Raw genomic sequence first — 22411 nt, forward strand, 5'->3', positions numbered from 1 at the left:
GCTGGATTGTTCTTGAGTACATGGTTAACTTTATAAATAAAAAAATCTGCTGGACTGTTTTTTAATGGGGGTACCATTTTACACTCCCAGTTGCAATATATGAGAGTTGCAGTTACTCTGCATTCTCACTAGCACTTGTTATAGTCATTTTCTTAAAGCCATTCTACTATGTAGTGATAGCTCATGGTGGCCTGAATTTACATTTCTCTGATGAGTAATGATGCTGAGTATCTTTTCATGTGCTTATTTGCCATCCATATATCTTCTATGATGATCTCTGTTTAAATTTTTACCCATTTATTTAAAGAATTTGCTTATGGATGTGTGAAGAAGATACTTGTTCATTATAAATTTAAAGAATACAGAAAAAGTACAAACAGGAAAGTAAAGCACCTAAATCCCAGCACCTAGAAATAACTTATAATATTAACATTCCTGATGTTTATCCTTTTATCTATGTATACAGACAGTCCTGTATATAGGACGTGGATGGATGCATGATGTACGGATAGATGAGTGGATGAAACAGAAAATGTGTATAAACGAGATCATATTACCCATGCTGACTTTTTATTGTGATATAGCTCATATCCCATGAAATTAACCCTTTTAAAGTGTACAAGTCAGAGTTTTTTAGTATATTCACCATGTTGTGCAACCATCACAATACTCTTAATTTTAGAATATTGTATCATCCCAGAAAGAAACTGGGATTAGCAGTCAGTCCCCGTTGCCTTCCACTCTAGTGGTAGGCAACAACTAATTTGTTTCCTCTCTGTAGATTTACCTCTTTTGGACATTTCATATAAATATGAATGGAATCACATAGTATGTGGCCTTTTGTGTCTGGATTCTCTTACTTGGCCTGTTTTCAAGGTTCATACATGTTGCAACAAGTAGTAGTACTTCATTCCTTTTTATGTTGAGTAATTCATGTGTGGGTATACTACATTTTATTATCCATTTCTTTATTGATGGACATTTGGGTTGATTCTATTATTTGGCTATAATAAATAATGATGCTATCTGAAAACTTGTATACAAGATTTTGTGTAGATACGTGTTTTCAGTTCCCTTGGGTTTAAACACCTAGGGTGTAATTGTTAGTATCCATTTTTAACTTTTTCTTTTCTTTTCTTTTCTCTTTCTTTCTTTCTTTCTTTCTTTGAGAGAGAAAGAGGGAGAGAGTGGCACAGGGAGGGGTAGAGGGAGAGAGAGAGAATCGTAAGCAGGCTCCATGCCCAGCATGGAGCCCTATGCAGGGCTCGATCTCACAACACTGAGATCATGACCTGAGCTGAAACAGAGTTAGAAGCTTAACTGACTGAGCCACCCAGGTGCACCTAAAATTGTTTGTTTTCTTCTTATGAAGCTTTGAGTTATATAAAGTTTTAAAGATTGAATATACAGGTATGTATATTCCTTAAATCATGCAACTCCATATTTCTGTGTATTAATTTTGATGTAGATTTAATGATGGGTTTATAAAAGCTTGATTTTCCAGTGTTTTTCAAATATAATATTATTAAATCAGCTTAAAGAACCAATTTTTATTGATCTGAGTTGTTTTAAAATACATAAAGTAAGCCCTTTAAATTATTTTCATTTTATCTTAAGTATTTCTTCTGATTTTAGTGCTTCCTAGAATTCATTTAGTCACTCATTGCATGAATATTTATTGATATTTCCTCTGAGTGTTAGGCATTTTACTAAGGTATTGAAATAAAACATTGGGGGATAACTTAATATACAATTAGGAGTTGTAAAATGGAGTCATAATTATTTTATGATATGGTTGTGATTTTGTTAATATTTATATGTCTCTCTCCCTCTTCTCACTATTCACAATACTCCTCCCATTAAGGATTATTCAAGCCACACATATAAATAAATGTCCCAGTTACATTAGGTACTTAAATAAATAAAGGCTCCTTGGAGGCTGTGTGTTAATTTGTTAGGGTGTGCGTGATGTGGACTTTTGCACTGTAAGTAACAGAGACGTGCCTGTCGTGTTGTTACCTGCAGCATTGCTGACAGACAGAGTGCCTTGGAAGCGGAGTTGAGGGCAGTGCAGGCCTCTCGCCGGGATCTGGAGAACTTCCTAAAGTGGATCCAAGAAGCGGAAACCACAGTTAACGTGCTTGCGGACGCCTCTCAGCGGGAGAATGCTCTTCAGGACGCGGGGTTGGCCAGGGAGCTCACACAGCAGATGCAGGCAAGCGCGCGGGGATCCGCACCCAGCGTTTTTATTTCCACTGTGCTCTTTTGATGCAGCTACCTGCACATTTGTTACCGTTGAAGGGTGAGGTTGTTACCTCATTCTGTTATGAGATCCATGCTCCCCTGTGAATCACTGGTTTCTGCAAATAAGATTTCTAAAATATTTTACTTAATAAGAGAGGAAAAACAGCTTGTTTTATGGAAGTAATAATTGTTTATTTAGACTTACAGGCTCATAGCTGTTCTGTTTTTGTCATTTTAAGCCCTATTACACTTAGCCTTATTGAATCCTAAATTATGACAGCATTTCCTTTTAATATGAAGTTGTTCCTTTCTCCATTTATTATAACATACTTAATATAAAAGCTGCAAAGGCTCTGTGGCTTAATTTACAACTAAGAACATCAGGCTTGGAGGTATTAGTTTTATGTCTTTAGCTTGATGGCTATGATTGTATATGCAGTCTGAGGTTCAAGTTTTTCTCCTCCACGAAATGTGCTAACACAAAATCTTTCCTTTACAAAAATTCATGAGGAATCTCAGGTAGCATGCCTGTACCCTTTTTCTGCCCCCAAGTACAACTGCTTCAGTGCCCTTGAAGTTACCACCTTTGTGTCGAGTGACCTAGTCTTGCCCATCTCAGACCTTTTCCTTTAGAACTTGGTTTTAAAAGCGATTTTCATGGAGCAGTTCCCTTGTCTACCACAGTTTCACATCTTACTTCTGTCTGCTATGTCATTCGCACATCATTTTGACCGTTATTATTTCTGATATGCCTGTGAACTCATGACCCAGTGTCATCTGAGGCACGTCTTCTCCTGTCCCAGCCGATCACACGACTCCTCAGGGGCAGAGATTATGTTACTCCATATTGTTGTCTACGCGGGGCTGTGTGTGTGGATTCTAGGTAAATACTGACTGCTGCCCGTGGACCCTAGCTTCAGCATTATGAAATTCCGTGTGATGAGCTTTTTGCGTCCTTTCTTAGAATTCTCTTCCCTTGAAACTCAGAATGTTCACAAATATGTGGCTCTGGGTAGAGGGTACAGTAGCTTCCTTAGAGCTATTCCTATTCTTATGAATTATCTCTAAGTTTGAAAGTGTTTTCACTAAAAAGTATAAACATTTTTTTTTTAAGGACCTTTTGGGAATAGACTTATTTGTAACTTGTTCCCATGCATATGGACTGTTAGGGTGTTTTATGGTGGAGGCCTCGAGATTAATTTAACAAAAATCTATGTTTACTTACATTACTTCTTATTTCTTATTCATTGCATAATACATTCGTGACTTGATAATGAGGGTGACCGAGCAGGTATAGAGGTTAAATACATGCTTTTGTCTCACCATCTAGAATCTCAGGAGGCCGCTATCTATGTTATTTGAAGAAATATTTAGCTGTCATCTCATTTTCAGAGGGTTAGAGAGGGCTCTAAGTGTGGGCCGATGCTAGAATGTATTATTTTTTATGATTTAAACAACTGGAAGCCTGACCTATAAATGCCCATGGATGCTTACTTTACGTAATGGTGTTCAACTCAGAAGATACCCGGGCTGTGCATTTGAAGAGGCAACAGTTTTTAGACAATGAGCCAAGGAGGCTTGAAATGAACCTTGACGATTAGCATCAGCAAAATGCAGACCTGTCTTAGAGTTTAATAATGCCTTCTGACACATTTTATCTTGGAATATATTCTTACCATAGCTCAAATTTCTTCTCGATATTTAGTGAATACCCAAACTGTAGAAATAAATGTAAATGAAGATGTTTAAATTCTTTCTAAATAAAAATAACTAAGCACAGGATTGCTTGTCTTATGGCAACCAGCACCAAGAAAGAAAGGTTACTGACTAAAATAATAAAGCACATTGTGACATGTATAGTTAATGCCTCTCAAAAATAGTTCCTGAAATTTAATGTTGTGGCTCACAAGAAGTATTAAAGAGGGCATTTATTAAGAACATATTTCAGTCTCTTTGTTTGTCTAAAGATAAACACATGTATTTGCTTTTGTTTAGGATATTTCCCGTTATGGTAATTTGCATGATTTTTCACTGCCTTGCTCCTTTTAAAAATGATCTTAATTTTAAAATGTTCTCTCCATTTTATTTTTAAAAAACTCCTATGGCTTTATTTTTGGCATCTTAGAGGTAGATGCGTTTAGAGACTTAGTACCTTCTGCTGAGTTATTTCTGAGACAAGAGAATTTAAATTACCCCATGACTTTTTGTATTAATGACACCTCCGTTGGTGTGAATGAACAGAGTTAAAATGAATGAAAGGTTTGGGGATGGAAATATGTCTGTTGAAGAAAATGAATGTACGAACAAGAGTGTCTGAAATTATAAAATAAATTTTCTGGTGTCGTGGTGAGGGATGGGGGCAGTTTACGGGTGCACCGAAAAAAATGGAGTCAGAACCTCAGCCTGTGTGTGCTCGTGCACAAGGGGTGCACCTGGCACTGCTTACGTGACATGTTCACTGACACGTTCACTGGTGGTACTTGCTTCATGTCTTATGACACGTATACGACAACTGGATGCAGAGCCATAGGAGCATTTCCTGAAAATGAAGAAGCCTGCTCTGTATTCAGTTTAAGGTGAATTTGAGTAAGTATTTGATAAAGGGTAGTTTGGAAGCACCATGGAAGATGGAGATTAATTTCTGGGATTATGCTATGATACATGCCATTTCTGTTAAGGTTGGATGATCATTGGGATTTATGTGTTTATGTTTTACTGCCTGGTTGCAAGGTGGTGAGGCTTTCCTCCTCAGCAGAGTTGGCAAGAGAAAACCCAGTCCTTTGGAGAGAGCAGCTCCGGAATTTCTGAGTGGTCCAGATCACAGAGGGTCTTGTTTGGCTTGCTAAGTATTTTATGTTTTAATCTGGTGGCCACAGGGAGAAGTTGTTAAAGAATAGTGAGCAAGAGAGTGATGCAATGGGATTTGTATTTTGTTAGGAATCTAGCCAATGGCATTGTTAGGAATGGATTTGAACTGGCAAAACTGACAGTAGGGTGTGCAGTCTGCTAAGATGGTCTTGCAGCCGTCTGGTGAGAGGGGGTAATGACCAGAAATGAGGCAGTCACCAGGGGAATAGACCTAATGACCTTATGGTATGGGTAGACAAGGGAAGGGTAGAGACTAAGAGGATTTCCAGGCAGGATTAGAGGCTGAGGCTGGGAATATAGGGAAAGAACGACTCAGGGAGGTGGTGTCAGTGAGTGTGGCGTGTGAAGGGGTGATCAATTTCATTCTATGTTGAAATAAGGCATTTGAGTAACATCCAGGAGGAGATGCCTCACTACGTGGCTGTCACTGTGGATCTGTATTTAGGTAAGGGAATCTGACTCAAGTGCAGAAACTTTTTTTTTTTTTTTTTTTTTTTTTTTTTTGGCGTTTGAAGGAAAGCCTATTATTGTCTTCCCTCTAAGTTTATCTATTGGTTCAAATGCATTTATTCTGAATTTTCTTGTCATATTCTAGGATATTATTATCATTTTAATTATATTTCAGAATACAAGCTTTACAGTTTTAGCAGGAACCAATTAATTGAGATGATCTGATTCTTTCTTGGGCAAAAGCCTACTGCCCTGGGTGGCTTTATAACAGGTGGCTGCTTTTGCTCTCACAAAAGGTGTGTTTGGGGATTGTGGTATTTTCATCTCCCCTGTTCTCCTTCAGTCTTATTTTCCTCCTCTCATTCCATAGGTGCGGGCTTTGATTGTTTAGACTGTTGTCGATCTTGCCTGGTACCCACCGCCACGACCGGCATGGTGTTTACGGGTTATACCTCTACTGTGTGAGCTTCAGCTGCTGGTTCAGGGACAGGAATTACAGCTTCGTGTATTTTTTTGATAGCAGCTTTATTGACATTTAATTCACATTCCACACAAGACATCCATTTAAAGTATACAATTTAGTTGTTTTTAGTGGTGTGTATTCACAGAGTTGTGCAATAATCACCACAATCAAATAGAACATTTTCACCCTCCCCCAAAAGAAACCACATATGGCTTTGCTATCGATCCGCCTGTACCAGCTCCCCAAACCCCGACACCTAAATAATCACGAATCTAATGTTGTTTCTTTATTTTTGCCTATTAACTTAATATTTTTAATTACATCATTGATTGCCTCTTCCGATGGCTTTGTATAGATATTTTGACGTTGTTAGCCTATCCAGAGGGAGGCAGTATAGACCTTCAGGGAAAAAACATAAAGCAGAAGCAGCAAAATATACAAAAACACTGCTTGATAAACACAACTCTATGAGACCCAGTATAGGACTTTCAATCACACTAACATGAAGGACTGAGAAGGCAGACAAAGTCAAAGAAGAGAAATACTTTCAGTGCTGCATTTCTTTTAAAGAGTCATGATGGTAGTAGAGAAATAGCAGCCTTACCTGAGTTATTAGTTCGAGCAGGACACTGATAATGAGAAACGTCTGGCTTCTATTTCTGGCTGTGCCCTTTGACCCAGTCATTTAATCATTCTGGGTTATTTTGCTCATTTCCTAAGAGTACTTTACCCCAATTGTTACTTGTAATAGTATTCAGCCACAGTAGAAAACACATTTCACATATGCACATGCATATAAAACCTTCAAATTCTGTCCTGGGTTTTTATATCATATAATCATGTTTTATGTTTCTTACTCATAAAATTAAAACAGCATTATGGCAAATAAGATGAGATCACGAAGATGCTAAGGGGAAATGTGGTAATTTGGAATGTTAGTAGTCCGTTACAGACTTTTTTTCTTTTGTATTTTATTAAATTCACTGTATAATTAGAGAAGTCCTAACCTAACATTAGAAATTCGATTTCTCATGGCTTTTCTCCTGGGCAAGCATCTGAGAGCCCATGGACGACCCTGCTTTTTGGGTGTCCTAGGTAAAGCCACATACCCCCTGCAGGTATTTCTTGTTCTGTTTTGTTTTAGGTGGTCTTGTTCTGAGACCCGTCTGGAGGTGATTTATTAGCACTTAATGTAGGGGCTGATATCATTAAAGTCAGGTACCCTTCTGCTCTTCTCAAGATTTATAACAATGTCTGTTCACTCATCCCACAGAGCACAGCCAGAGCTGCATGCAGTCGGGTAGTGAACGCATCTCTCTTTTAGAGTGAGTGAATGAATACCGCTCGATCTCTTAATATAAACTAGCCTTGAGGCATGCACTGTGGTGATGTGTTGAATCTCGGTTCCCAGGGGATGTCTGCTATGTATCTGCAGCTTTAATGTTTCACTTAATATCCTTTTTGGCTCCGGAGCGCACTCCTCTCCAGCGGCAGGCAGCATTTGGCTCAACAACTTGCTCATTGTGTCTGCCCGAGCCGTGCTGAGCAAGTACGGGCTGTGAGCATCTGCTGGGGGCTTTCTTTGTGGCATTTGTCTGTGTTTTTTTCAATTGAGAAGAAGTTGAAGGAATACCAGCCTCCTTTTGCCTAGCACCTAAACCCCTGTATCTTTCAAATGCATTCCTGGAAACGAGCATGCTCAGAGAACTGGCAAATCATTGTCCAGTGACCGGGAGGAAATGATCATTGCTCTTCATTTATAATGCAAATTCTGAGGTGTCTCCAGAAGTGTGGTAAACTTAAAATGATGGCTGTGGTGAGAACGTCTCTGCAGAAAGTTGTGGTTTTGTTACATCGTTTACAAAGGATGGCAGTTTCTTCTCCTCGGTATCAGAAGCTCTGTAAGGTAACTGAGTGATTGAAATGAGGATCTCGGGTGTCTGACAATTCTCCTGTTTCTCAGGCTCTAAAAAATAACCTTTCAGGGTTCTTATCAAGGAAAGATTCCTTTTCTTAGTGACTGATTATAAAAGCTGTTTAAGTGAATTGCTTCATTAAATTTTGTTGGGCTTCTGAAATAAGTATTGTTTTAGTGCATCTTTGATTTTGCATTTGACAAAATCTTATCTTCTGAGAAGGGCTGATAAACTGTTTGGAGAAAATATGGCAAAACTACATTCATTAAGACCTGTTACCTCTGTGATACTTTGTAGTGTCTTCATATTGAATGGTATATTAGTCTTGTGTAAATTTCAGTAAATTTTAAATAAGAGTTTTAAATAATTCAGTAAGATTACTTAGTAACTGTCTATCCCTTTCTAGCTAATTGTTTTTCCATTAAAAAATTAAAACACATTTTAGAAACTAGACTGAATCTCATCATAAAATATCCCCTATATTCTTGAATCTGCATATATTATAGCTAAACTTGAAGAACTTAATTTTATTTGAACAGGTGGATTAAGTACACTTTCGGGAGGCAACTTGTTTGACACTTGCAAATTTCAAATACTACGTCATCCTAAACATAATCCATTGAATGGGCTCCTGTGTTTTAAAGAAAAGTTGCCTATTGTATTTTTGATCATAGTTTTGTTTGCTTTATACCATGTTCATACTGTCTCATTACTTTGTCAAAAATTGGAGCAGTGTGATAGAGAAGGAAGGAAGGAATTGTAACAGGAATGGGAAAGCAATTTATACAGCACCGCAGTACCACAGTCTGCCTTCGTCACGCGCTGAGTACCATTCTAAGTAATGCATCTTGTTGCCCTGTCAGCTGCCCAAACTCATTTGTAATTGGAACGACTGTCTCTAGGACACTATGACTTTTCCGATGATATAAAATATGACATGTCCAAGCATCTAAACCGCATGTTATGTGGCAGTGCAGTAGGAGGGGAAAGCAGTATTCTATTAACTTGATCATATATTTTTATTTTTTACAGCTTGGTCAATTAAGTGTATTTCATGTCTAGAAACTTTTTTTTTGGAAAAGTTTTAGGAGACAGACTGGTAGCGGGGCATTCTTTGCAGAAATACTTATGAGGGTTTCGTTTGCATGAGAAGTTAATTAAAACTTAATACAACTTAATAATTAATTTGGTTATAGAAATTCATAAATTAATTATTTCAGTGTGTTGTGTTTTGGTTCACTTCAGAGAAATGTTTATTCTGGTAGAAACATTTTAGGTATATCAGGAACAGGCAGCTTTAATAACAATAAAAGCTCATTCACTAATGCATGTTATTTTTCCTCTTTAACTACAAGTGTGAATATATAAAGCATTTCTTTTTTATTAGCTGGGTTATTTTTCTGATCCATTTATATGCATACTTCCACAAAATCAGGTCTTTTTCTCAAGTCATGTGACCAAAGCATTAAGTTAGTCACGTAGGAAACAGTAGAAGTTCAAATACTAGATAAAGTTACTTAGTTTCATATTTATACCCCAAATAAGCACAGGTTCAACTACTGAAGTCATTGGGTAAATTAACTGCCATCAGAAGTATTCTTTGGATAGATTTCTTGAGACTTATAATTTCCTAAAGAAAGCATTAAAACTTAAATGTTTAGAATAAATTTACTTTTGCTTTTAAAAAATTAAAAGTTGTATTATTTGCAGTTGAAATATTATCTTCCACATTTCTTTCTTCAGATGCAAAATTAACAACTGCTTAATCAAATGAGAACTATGCAATTCCAGTACTTGCCAGCAGGTGTCAATATAAGGCAGTGATATATGAGATTTTGGCTGAGGAAGGGGAAGTCTAGAATAGGAAGTGGCAAAATTACTATGAAATAAATCAGCTAGTAACAGATATTATTTATTTGCTTGGTTATATTTTGAAAATTGATCTTAGTTACTGAGCTGTGTTAACTTATATGGTATAAATAAAAGTTTAGTTGCAGAACTAAATATTAACAGTTGCTATCCCAAATACTGACATGGGTAGGTATCTATCTATAGAAAGTGAAAATATATAACTGCATTATAATTATCAATAGTCTTTGTGTACTATTTAAAAGTTTAAACAAGTTTGGTGTTTATTTGCTTTAAGATACCATAAATTCTTTTCCCCTTAAATTGTGAATGTTATAATGACTGTCTTTCCCTATACCTCCTACATTCTCTAAATTTAGTTTCTTAGAAAGGAAATGCTGTAAGTTTCAGTGTTTCTTCATAAAAATATAGAGGTCTCTTGTAAATATATTTACAGATCAAAGTGAATGAGAAAAAAATGTTGCATAATCTAAGGGAGATGTGACTATTTTAAATTCATATTGGCATTTTGAAATCCAGTGTCTGTTAATATTCTGTTATCCTCTTTTCTTCTTCTTCAGGATCTCTCTTTTTACATACCATGTGGAAATTTAGTCTTTTATCAGACTTTCCTCTGTGATACCTTGTCTTTGCTTATTTTCATACTTCTCTTGAGTGTCAGAAAATAATTAATGGTTACACATTTGGAAATTTATGTTGAATATTCTCATTTTGTGTGTTTTCTCTATGTTTTGAAGGGAGAGGGATAGATAGAATGTGGAATTCATGGCCCTTGGAGTTAAAATATACTTTTCCTCCTCTCTACCTATTTACACATTCACTTGTATTTTCGCCTTTAAAAATATTTCTTCCTTATTATACATCCCATAAAATTTGGGTGGGAAAGTGAAACAGAAGTGCTTCTTACTTGGAGATAAAATTAGCAGCAATGAAATTGCCCTGATGACCTAAAATCACCTCATGCTGGATGCTAATTTTTCCAGATTTGGTTTTGATTGCTTAGTTCCTTTAAAATATTAATGATTATAAAAAACAGTGTTTCTTCTAATAGAGCACAGCAAAAACAACTGAATGTAAGTGATTGAAAAAATAAAATTGACTTTGTTTTTGATTTGTTTTTAATTTGTTTTTTATTTTGATTCCTATGATTATTTGGGATATTTTATCATTAAACCTTTATATAAAGCTGAATTTATGTTGAGTCGGAAAGGAATTTTATAAGTCTTGTTTTCTTCCTTACTGTCCATTTTCATGAAATATTTATTAATTGAGGACATGGTAAAAGGAGCTTTTTTTTGTAAAGCAGATTGAGATATGAACCGTTATAACAAAATAAGGAAAAAAGTATATAATTAGTGTTATAAATTGGAATCCTCGTGACTTAAGCATTTAAAAATTTTTGATTTAAGTAATAAACTTTTATTTGCCTACATACATATATAAATCACTTTAGCTTATGTGGCTTTAATCATCTGCAAACTTTTTTGATCCTGTAGTCCATATATATATATATGGTATATATACTCATATATATATATATATATATATATATATATATATACTCACACACATAAACACATATTCATTTTAAAATTATACACATATGCTTTGGGCAAATCACATATTAAATATTAGCAGAGGGGCGCCTGGGTGGCGCAGTCGTTAAGCGTCTGCCTTCGGCTCAGGGCGTGATCCCAGCATTCTGGGATCGAGCCCCACATCAGGCTTCTCCACTAGGAGCCTGCTTCTTCCTCTCCCACTCCCCCTGCCTGTGTTCCCTCTCTCGCTGGCTGTCTCTCTCTGTCAAATAAATAAATAAAATCTTTAAAAATAAATAAATAAAAATAAATAAATAAATAAATAAATAATATTAGTAGAGCATAATTTTGTTCTTACTTTCCACTATTCTCTTCTTACACCTCAGTCGGTTGTCCTTTTCTCTCTGTGTAATACACATGCCATTTTGGTGACCACTGATTCAGTGAAACTGTGGCCATTCCTGGCCTTGGCTTATGGGCACTCAGGCTTTCACGATGGTGCTGTTCTTGAAGTCATTCCTGAAAACCCATGTGTTCTGTGGTGTCAGAGTAGCTGTCGATGAGTACTCTGAAGAATGGAGACCAGAAGATCTTGAGATCTTGCCCCGCAAATCTGGATTGAGTGGAAGCCTTGCTCTGTGTGTGTGTGTGTGTTTGCATGTAGACAACACAGAGCCACGTGGAAGGATGTGCTGTCACGGGACAAGGATGTATGACCACAAAGGTACAGAGTGTCTGAACAGTTTCAGATTCATTGACAATGTAAATCTACACACCATTTTTCACCTACATGTGTGGGTTCCCTTTATTTAGAGGTAGTTAAGGTTGAGTATGTGTTAAGAATGTGTGGAATGGAATGGTGTATTTTCAAATGACTTACACCCCACATAGTTAAACTTTATGTTTTTTATTCCCAAACATTTCCCCACCTTTTTTCCCCCCCAGGTGGAAAACTACTATCCATGAGTAATCAAATCTTCACATGTTTTAGGGTGATGGTGCTTTACTTTGTGGTGATCTGAATGTTAAAATGTAGGTATTGTAAGGTCAACTGTCAGTCTCCACAATCAAATCATACATATGATCATTTGAACAGTAGAATGTCAGAGTCATGGTCTCTAGCCTGGGGGTAGAACTCCGGTTGATTGTATGAACATTGGCTCTTCTTGGTTTTATGAGAAATTCTTCGTTTGGTTACTTCAGAGGATTTGTGAAGGCTGAGGTTTAATGGAGAAACAAATCCATGGAAGGATTTGCATACATTTAACCAGTCACCATTGATGCATTAGGCTTGTTGCCTCACAGCTGTATGGACCCTGGGCAGACTGCTTCTCTTACTCTCCGTCTCTTTCCGCGCACTTGCAGGGGCCTGAGATGATAGATGAAGCGAGGTGGGTCAATGGAGACAGTAATTACATCTCTACACATCATTGGATATTTTCCTGTGGCTTCCAAAAGCAACAGCATAATTTTAGATGATTCTCTGATCTCTGTGTTGCTATAGCTTCCCAAGTCAAGATGTATATCAAAATCATTTTCTTTTCTTTTTTTTTTTGTTATTATGTTCAGGTTAGCCAACATGTAGTACATCATTAGTTTTTGATGTAGTGCTCAATGATTCATTAGTTGCATATAACACCCAGTGCTCCTCACAACACGTGCCCTCCTTAATCATTTTAAAAACCAGTTATCTAACTAACATTTTATTAATCAGAGAACTCATGCTATCAATGACTTAGGTGTAGTATAATTAGATATGATGTAATGCTTTGTCAGTTAACTAAAAAGTAATTAAAACCATTCTACAAGATTGCATTTTAAATAGTTCCTTAATAGCCAAAATACCACTATTTGCATAAGTCTAGATCTGTGATCTACAAATCAAGGACAAAGTGAACCTGACAGAGTTGGAGTAGCATTATGGATATGGATAAAAGTTCTCCTCTGTTTTTTGGGTAGCACTTGATAATTGTGACTAAAATGTTGATGGTCTGTGTTTACCTAGGGGTAAAGTTTATTAAATTTCAAGGGGAAATTTCCAAGCTGAATGTACTGCTGGATTTTAAATGTGCAGCCATGATCCACTCCCTCTTACTAGGGACTGTGAGCACTGCCAGCTTCTCTCGGTATACTTGGTGGTTTATTTTTAGCTCTCTAAAATAAGCAATTAGTAGAACTCTTACCATAGAGATAAAAGAATGTAGAAAATTTCATGCTATGGTAGCTTTCTCAGTTTCACAAAGTTTATTCATTTCTGGGCAAAGGTAAATGAGTCCGAATAATAGAAATTGGAAGGCATACGAAGTGCAGCGGATGGTTTCTTTTCATTTTTCTTCTTCTAGTTTGTTCAGTTCTGCAGAATTATAGAAGATTAATTTATAACAAAGCTCACTTATAAAAGCAGACAGAGCCTTTTAATGCTTAATAACAGGCTGATATGAGGGTATGGCTTGATAAAGCTTAAGCAAGAATTTTGGAAAAACATCAAATGGAAGACTGCGTTGTACTGTTTTCACAATAGACTCTTTTGCTTAAAGAAAATTGAAAGAAAAATGGTCAAATACAGCAATAAGATAACTGCAGGCTTTCAGGACTAAAAAATGTCTTGTTCCTGCTGNTGCTGATATAATTTCCTTTCATTTTTAGAGTGTTTTAGAGTTTACAGAGTGTTTTCTCATATTTCATCATTAATACATAGGATGTTAATTAATAATGATATTATTACTTATCCTTAAGACATAGGTAGGAAAGAAATCATCATTTTTCCCATTTAACAAATGGAGAAATGGAATTGGCACATTGACAGGTTAGGGAGCATGTCAATAATTGCTTAGCTAGGGGCGCCCGGGTGGCTCAGTTAGTTAAGTGTCTGATTTGGGCTCAGGTCATGATCTCAGGGTCCTGGGATCCAGTCCGGCGTTGGACTCCGTGCTCAGTTGAGAGTCTGTTTCTCCCTCTCCCTCTGCCCCTCCCCCTGCTCATGCTCGCTCTCGCTCTCTCAAATAAATAAATAAAATCTTTAAAAGAAATAATTGCTTAGCTAGTATGTGGCACAATCTGAACTAAATGTAGGTTGTCTGAATCTAGTGTCTCCTTACACTTAGTTTCAGATGGTTTTAGGGATTATGCTGGGCTAAAACGAGCCATGCACTAGAGAGAGTATAGAAAGAGAAATCACATTAGTAAGTAGTAGATATTGTTTTATTCTACATTATCTTCCTGTGCATTTCATTTTCTAAAGAAATTTAGCCTACAGCATCCTTTAAGACACGAGGAGATGTTAGAAACGCTCTGATTCAACTATTTCATTTTACAGATGAGGAGACAGATCATCTATGAGAGATATTTTATTGCTGCTAGTTTTGTAGGATGGAGATGTACTTGTTTTCTCCTAGAACTTGAAGCCTAATGAAATATGTCCTTTTCAAAACTACTTTGATATTTGAATTCTGGCTGTATAATTTTAAGAGAACAAAGATTTTGTTCTAGTTTAAAATTATACATTGGGCACTCTTTTAATGGGCTTATTTTGCAGTTTTATAAAAAAAGATGGATTGGTTCATTTTAATGCAAATTAATATAGTTGGTTCTAGGTTTTGATTCATAATTTGGTTTGAGTCTCAATACACAAGTATTGAATTATGTATTCACTGAAACTAATTCTCTATGCTCAAATGTAGTTTTTTATCATTATATTTAAAAGTGCATAATAGCCCTTTAAAAGAATAAATTGAAAATAGTCAACTAATTTTCTAGACTAGGTCTTTTCCAATAAGAAATTTGTGGGATTTATTTATTTATTTATTTATTTATTTATTTATTTGCAATTCAGCTCAAAGATCATGTGTTGAATGGCTGTCATGTGCCAGGGTACATGGTAAGCAGCATAAGCATAAAGTACAGTATTGCATTTTCCATGTACAATAAAGAAGTTCAAGTAACTTGTTCTGAAGACTCAGCTTGAAGTAGTGCAAGAAAAAGTTTTCCTTGACCGCTGAGCTCGTGACAGAAACTCTTGTAGGGTTCCTCAGTTTATGGGGGTTCCTCTAGAGTATTGCTTAGGCTCCCGCATGGCACTTGAAAATCTAGATAACCCACAGTGAAATTGATGTAATCTTAAATTACATCAGAAACCGCATTTGGAAGAAGTCCTCTTCCATTGCCAGAAAGTGAACAGAGCAAAGGAGTTATCTTTACTCTGACACAGGAGGAAAAACAAGCATGTTTGCTTAGAAGAGAATGGAAAGAAATTGCTGAACCTCTTAATGTATTCTCATCATTTAAGAATTATGGGTTTTGATGCCATTAGTTTTGAATCTAAGTTCACTCTCAAAACATTTGAATTACTGTTCGTGGTACAGGTATACTATTAATTAGCCTTTTATGGAAAGCTCTTGATATTTGGCTCAAAAATGATATAGAATGAGTTTAGTTTTACTTTTTTTCAGGGCATACATTGCAAGAGTTTAAAGACATAAAGGAAGAGAAAATTTTCTTGCTTGAAAACATTATCTGACACTATATGTACTCCAGGTTCAGCATTTGAAAAGGCCAAGGTGTGTGTGCACCTACCCAGTGTGAGGTGACAGGGGGCTGGCATTCCTCAGGCCAGGATGGTTGCAATATGGATGCAAGGAAAGTGGTGTTTGTGATTAGGGCTTCTTTTTTTTCCTTTTAAATAAACTTTCTTTTCAACTTTATATATCATGAATGTTTTTCCATGTCATTAAGTATTTCTTACGTTGTGATATTTTTAGTAGTGTTAAATATAATTCTATCGAATGGCTGCAGGATAATTTACTTTAAGTGATCAGCTATGGTTAGATAACTAGGTTATTACCAGGGTTCTCATGATAAATAATTCTGTGATGGACATCCTTCTACATCATTGAGTACATTCTGATTATTTCCAGGATGTGTTTTTAGAGTAGAATAACTGGACCAAATTAACATTTGATGGTTTCTGTTTATATATTGCCAAATTTGCCTCTTGTGAGGTATTACCTGTTTATATGTCCATTGGCAGCTTGAATGCCTAATTTCTTGTACCCTCCCATAAAACAGGGGATATCAATTAAAAAGTATTTTTATGAAATTGTTAGATGAAAAATGTAGCCATGTTGTAGAATGTAAACTAAGATCTAGCAAGGTTAACTAATTCACCTAAGAGTGGGACCGACTAATGTATTCCAGATACTGGGCTGGGAACTCAAACAATGTAATGTCTAAAACAGGATGTGACAAATACCACATAATAAAGCTAACCGTTTTTTGAACACTGAAGAAAAAAAATAAATTCTGATTTGAAAATGTCAGGGAAATGTTAGAGAAAAGGTAGTACCTCATAGGGCCCGTGAGGAGTAGGGTGAGTTTAACAGAGTAGAGAATTCTGAGAGCAGACAAGTGAATGAGCAAACACACAGGGTGCAAAAGTGTGTTCGTTATAGTTAGAAAACATGGGGTACTTGTTTATCAGAAATGGCTATGAAATTCACTCATTAACATTTTCATCTCCATAAAAAAAAATTATTCTTTTGGTGGCCAGCCCTGTATGCCAGATTGACTTTTGATTGTTTCCAAAATTGAGTCCAGTTTTAAAGGAAAAATATTTGTGAATATTGGCAATATTCAGACCTGAAGGGCATTTCCAAAAGGGAATTGTAAAATGAAAAATTGCACAATATCATGTCTTTGAAATAATAACATAATTCTTCCAGTGTCTCCTTTAAATGGAACAGCCTTCCTTTGGACCCTTTGGACATGAGTCATTTTGGTATGAGAGTGACAAAAACAGTTATACTTTTAATTGTAACTCAGTTGATGAGTGAATGACACAATATTATCAAGCAAAAATAAAAGATAATTCACAGTGGAAGTCAGTCTATCCACTGTTAAATTATAGATTTATAGAACTTTAAAGTTTATGAAAATTGAAACTATCTGACCAGTTTCCTCATTATTACATATGAGGAAACAAAGCCTTAACATTTATGTGGAGCTTTGCTCTTAATGTACTTTGCTTTATTATTTTATGCTGCCCACGATCACACAGCCAAGTGATTCTTGGCTACATATTTAAGTTTCCAGGAGATTACTCTAGTGTCCATTACATTTTATGTGTGCTTATTTTAATAGAATGTGTATTTAACTTTGCCTGGTATTATAATTTGATGTTTATTTCTGTGTTTCTCCTTCTGAATTGTCAGTTTCTTGAATTTGGGGCCATATCTTATTTTAGGAGTATTTGCAAATGTTGAATAAATAACCCGAATTTCTTTTTTTCCCTGAGATTTACAATGTGTTATAATATAGTAGAAATGCTGTGTTTGGACTCCATATTTTTCTTCTTAAAGAGTTTCATTGAAATATAATTCATATACAATACGATTCACTCTTTTAAAGCATACAATTCAGTATTTTGGTTTTTTTTTTTTTTATAGCATGCTCACAGATTGAGTAACAGTTACCACAAGTAAATTTTAGAACATGTCCCCTCCCCAAAGGATCCACGAACAGTCTCTCCCCGTTTTCCCCCACTCCACTCTCCTAGCCCTAGGCAAACACTGATCTGTTTTCTGTTTATTTGTTTGTTTTTTTCTTGTTTTTAATGTGAGATTAGGAATAAGAATTTGAAACCTTAAGTGTTAGGTAAAAGGGCTGGAAAATAATCCTAATTTACCATGATACATTTACTATTTTATCTTATAGAATTTGATAGTTTTTGAGTTTTAATTATCAGTAAAAGGATAGCTTTTTGTTATAGTACCATAAAATATTGCATTTATTTTTCATATTAATTATTTAGAGTACTGTAAAAGTGAAGTATATTGAGGAAAATGTTGAATTTGGAATCCGAAGCCCTAGGTTTGATGACCCTGCTTGCTGTTTGATCTTTTGTAATGTTCAAGTAATGTATCAGTCCTCAGTTTCTTCATATAGACACTGGGAACAATATGCATTCTGGTTACTTTAGAAAGATATTATAGGATTGCTAAATTAATGTTTATGAATTTGCTACAAAGGCTAGAGTATTACTAAAATTAAAATACTAAATTTTCTGTGAATTCTTTTTCTGTAAACCAACCAACCAACAAAAACAATGACAATGTTTACTCACGTGTGCTTTTACCTCGGCCCACTGCTGGAATAATTTTTGAAGTAATGAAAGGACACACTAACTTAAAGCTTCTACTTGTCTCAACTCAGGCAGCAGAATGTTGAATAACCAGCCACCTCACATCTTTGCAGTTCAGGGTCTTTTCATTTTTCTTCATTCCTATGGCACCAAACCGGCTTCCATATTAAGGTACATTCTCTGCCCGCAAACTCGTACTATTTCCAAACGACTTAGATTCACACTGAGGCTACATGAAAGGGACCATGTCTTCAGAGAAGGACTAATGGCCCCCGAGGCAGCAGGATCTAGTCAAAAGAAAGATTCTGAAATTTTTATGCAATCCAAAATTAGGGCAGTCATAATTTTTATAACCTGTACATTATCTGTCTCAGATGCTGGTGGGCACATATAAAACTTGGAAAGGCTTAAGGAAGGTCTTTCTTGAATCTCAATAATAATTAAATATTCTGGTAATTCTCAGATGATTTTGCATAATCTCTGTTTTGAGAGTGAGGTTTTGATAGGTACCGAATAACCTGAATTAATGACGATAATGACTGAGTGCTGTTTTGCGTTAATGCTTGAAGCAAATCCTAGATTGCTTCATTACATAGCCTGTCATTATGGAAGACCCTTACATAGTGTGGTGGTAAAGAAAGGGAAACATTTGCTCTTTTTGAAGTAATTGTGTCTAATGGAAGTCTAATGACCTATTATGCTTATTTCTAAAAGCTGAGCAGTGAAGCTTGAGAGGAAGCTAGTGAAAGATTTGAGAAATGATAATGTAAACCAAAATCTTAGGAAGTTTCATGTGGTTGAGAATCAGTACTTTAAGACAATTAAATAATTCAATAATTTACTTGTGCCAAGTGTCATCCTTACTTGAAAAGCTGGAGTGATTTCTCGAAATGTGCCCATATCACAGAGAGCTGGGGTAGAGGGCTGCTTTTCACTAGGTGTCTTGTACCCTTTAGGTGTCTTACGGTTTCTCTGAATTTAATATGCTGATTGAACAAGGCAGTCAGTGTAGTGTTCTTGCGGGTATGAAATCATAGAACTTACTAACCAGTGATGACTTGATTACTTTGGATGTTTTCAAGCTTATTTTCTTCATTTTTCAAGATGAGAAGACAGAGGCTTAGAGGCGTTAATTTGATCTGTCTTAGGACATACTAATGGTGCGTGGTAGTGGTTGAGTTGTTTTGACAAGGATATATTCTATTTTTGGATTCTATGGGGCTGTATGATTAAAAATGTATTTTATAGGTTTCTGAGATAGATTATTGACACCAAATGAATCAAATAGTTGGTATAAATGATTTACTTGGAGATGGATCCTGAAAATAAATGAATAAAACATACCCGTTTAGACCAAACACACACGGTAACCTCTTACAGTTGTTAAGTTGGTTGTCAGTATAGCAGCGCATACTTTGCTCTCAACTATTCTGTATCCTATTTTCATGATAAAGTGTTTCAAAAGTAGCAGCAACTCTACAGTGATAAAAGTTGGAGAGATTACTTGAAGCTCTGCAAACTTAACTATGGAGACTCATGAAAAAATTGCCATTGCCCTCTATGTATATTCCTCACATTTTCGCAATTTAGGACTAGGACAAATGCAAAATAGTTTAAAAGTATCTTGACTTCCCGATAGTAACTATTTACTGAGCCTGTAGCTTTTCATTCTTTTAGCTCATTTAAATTTGAACAAGTCATTTAAAAATTCTCATTTTTCCTTTACGAAAGCTGCACATGCCTGCTACAAGTTCGTGACTTCCCAAAGCATGAAATATGTAGTGTTGATACCCTCATTTAGTATAGTTTACTCATTCTTGTGGAGATTAGGAAGAAAATTGTCTTTGTGAAAGCATTCAGTGTTTGAAATTTAATCTAATAGGAAAGTTTGGTTTGTACCCCTACTTAACAAGACTTTCCAAGTCCTGTTTGGAACTGATAACCTTTTGTCCAGCCAGGCTTAGGGGTGCTTCACATAACATGTTCATTTTCATGTTTGTCGAGGTTCTTAAACACCCTGGGATTATCCTTACTTCTACTTAGGAGGGATATATCAATTTTTCCAAAGGAGCAATCTACTCATAATACATAATACAAGATACATTACTGCAAAAGCTATTCATATTGGCATCTTTTTGTTTTGCTTTTCTCATTTCTTCTGAGTCACTATTTAAAGCTGCTGCTTTATAATAATTTGACTTAATCACATATGGTATGGCTCTTTCAGGACTCATGCTGTTGTTTTTAAGCTTTCTGTCTCTTATACCTTTCTCTTTATACGTACGTATATATACACAAAACACTTTCACATGGCCAAATAAACCAAAATTTCTCATCTGGTGAAAGAATGATAGAAACCATACTATTTGAAACCTGAAGTCATTCTTTATTTACTGAAAATTATATGGAACACATTTTATGCTGTTTTCCAAGAATGAATTGGAATGGCATATTTGGATTGAATTGGAATGAGACCATACATAACTGAAGGAGTGGTTGGGAGCTTTCAAAACGTATTTATTTATTTATAATGTAATTTGTGCTCCTGATTAATTGCTCTTGATTAACCTCCCTGCTCTTTAAATCAAAATTAGCAAATATTTATTGCAGTCTCAGAGAAACCTCATTTAAGGCTTAAAGCACCATGGAGAGCAGTAGAATGTTTCCTTTAATAAAAGCCAGAATGTGAAGGTTAGGAACCCATCTCCCCATTTCTTGATATATACCTGTTGAGGACAAGTGCGAATCAAGAAATGGGGTGGTTGATTAGGCTGGAAGGAAGTGAGGAAGGGTACGCACTTAAATAGTTCTCCATGATATCATTTTACATCGAAGAAAATCTTTTGGGAGGATAAACAAAGAATTAAGGTACTTGTGAAGCAGCGTGGGGCAGTGGAGGGTGCCCTTAGAGGGACTGAGAGATTTACTTTCTGGACATGCTTTTTACTGTATCGAATGAAATAGGTAGGTCACTGACCTTTGCTGAGCTTTGCGGTTTCATCTTGAAGTTGGTATAAAAAAATGTTTTTTAGAAAAAACTGTGAATTAATATTGTGAAGGAAATATAATGACAGCTCTTACATATGCATATGTAGTAAATCACTTTTAATTTTGTTTGGCAAATTAAAGCAGATTTCATTAGTTCTAAAAATAGCATTTACAGTTTTACTCCTGGATGTGTTAAAAAGGAAGTGTTCCTTTTGTAAAATGCAGATGAGGAAGAAGAAAATAAAGCTTAACCATTAATTCTGCAACTCAGAAGGGAATATTATTAACGTCTTTTCCTATTTTATGTCACTCTTCCTTTCTTTGTTTATATGTATTTGCATGAAGCATATTCATACAAATTTGGAATCCTGTTTTATATAATACATTTTGCCTTTAAGGATATTGGTGTTTTACTCCTCGTAAAGGTATTCTGTAAACATTTTTATATTTCTTTATTTTAAAAATCATGGATTTTTTTTATGGTAGTGTTAGGTATCCCTTTGTATTTTGTGAGCTGATCAAATAACTTTTTTCTAATTTTGACCTTATAATGCTGCAATGGATTCTTTGTGTCTGAATCTTTGACTGTCATTGACTGTTATTTTTTGTTAAGATGAGTTCCTGTAAGTGCCTTTGCTGGGTCCAAGGTTATACACTGCTAGGTGGCTTTCCAGAAAGGCTGTTCCCAAGTATACTTCAATAGTGTGTGAGAATCTTGGTCCTACCACACTCTTGTTAGTCTTGGATTTTATAATTTTAAAATATTTGTCACTTTGATAGTTTTATACTACATCACTGATTATTTGTAAGAATTTTTTTCTTACTGGCCCTTTGTCTGTGTCAGAATTTTGAACTAGTAGACATCTGTTTGATGTTAGGGAATTCAAATTACTTGGGAAGCAATTGAAGCATTGAAGTTACGAAGTAGTTTCCATAGCAT

The 22411-nt window shown here is 35.6% G+C and overlaps 1 protein-coding gene across 1 annotated transcript in view; it reads left to right on the plus strand.

Moving 5' to 3' along the window:
• UTRN (utrophin) overlaps positions 1–22411 on the plus strand; it is a 485166-nt gene that overhangs the window by 256959 nt on the left and 205796 nt on the right. Inside the window, exon 51 of the mRNA XM_040627923.1 lies at positions 2026–2215. Within this exon, the coding sequence (XP_040483857.1) occupies positions 2026–2215 (190 nt within the window). The remainder of the gene's footprint in view (positions 1–2025; positions 2216–22411) is intronic.

This window comes from Ursus maritimus, unplaced genomic scaffold (assembly GCF_017311325.1).
Source record: "Ursus maritimus isolate PB19 unplaced genomic scaffold, ASM1731132v1 scaffold_13, whole genome shotgun sequence".
NCBI lineage: Eukaryota > Metazoa > Chordata > Mammalia > Carnivora > Ursidae > Ursus > Ursus maritimus.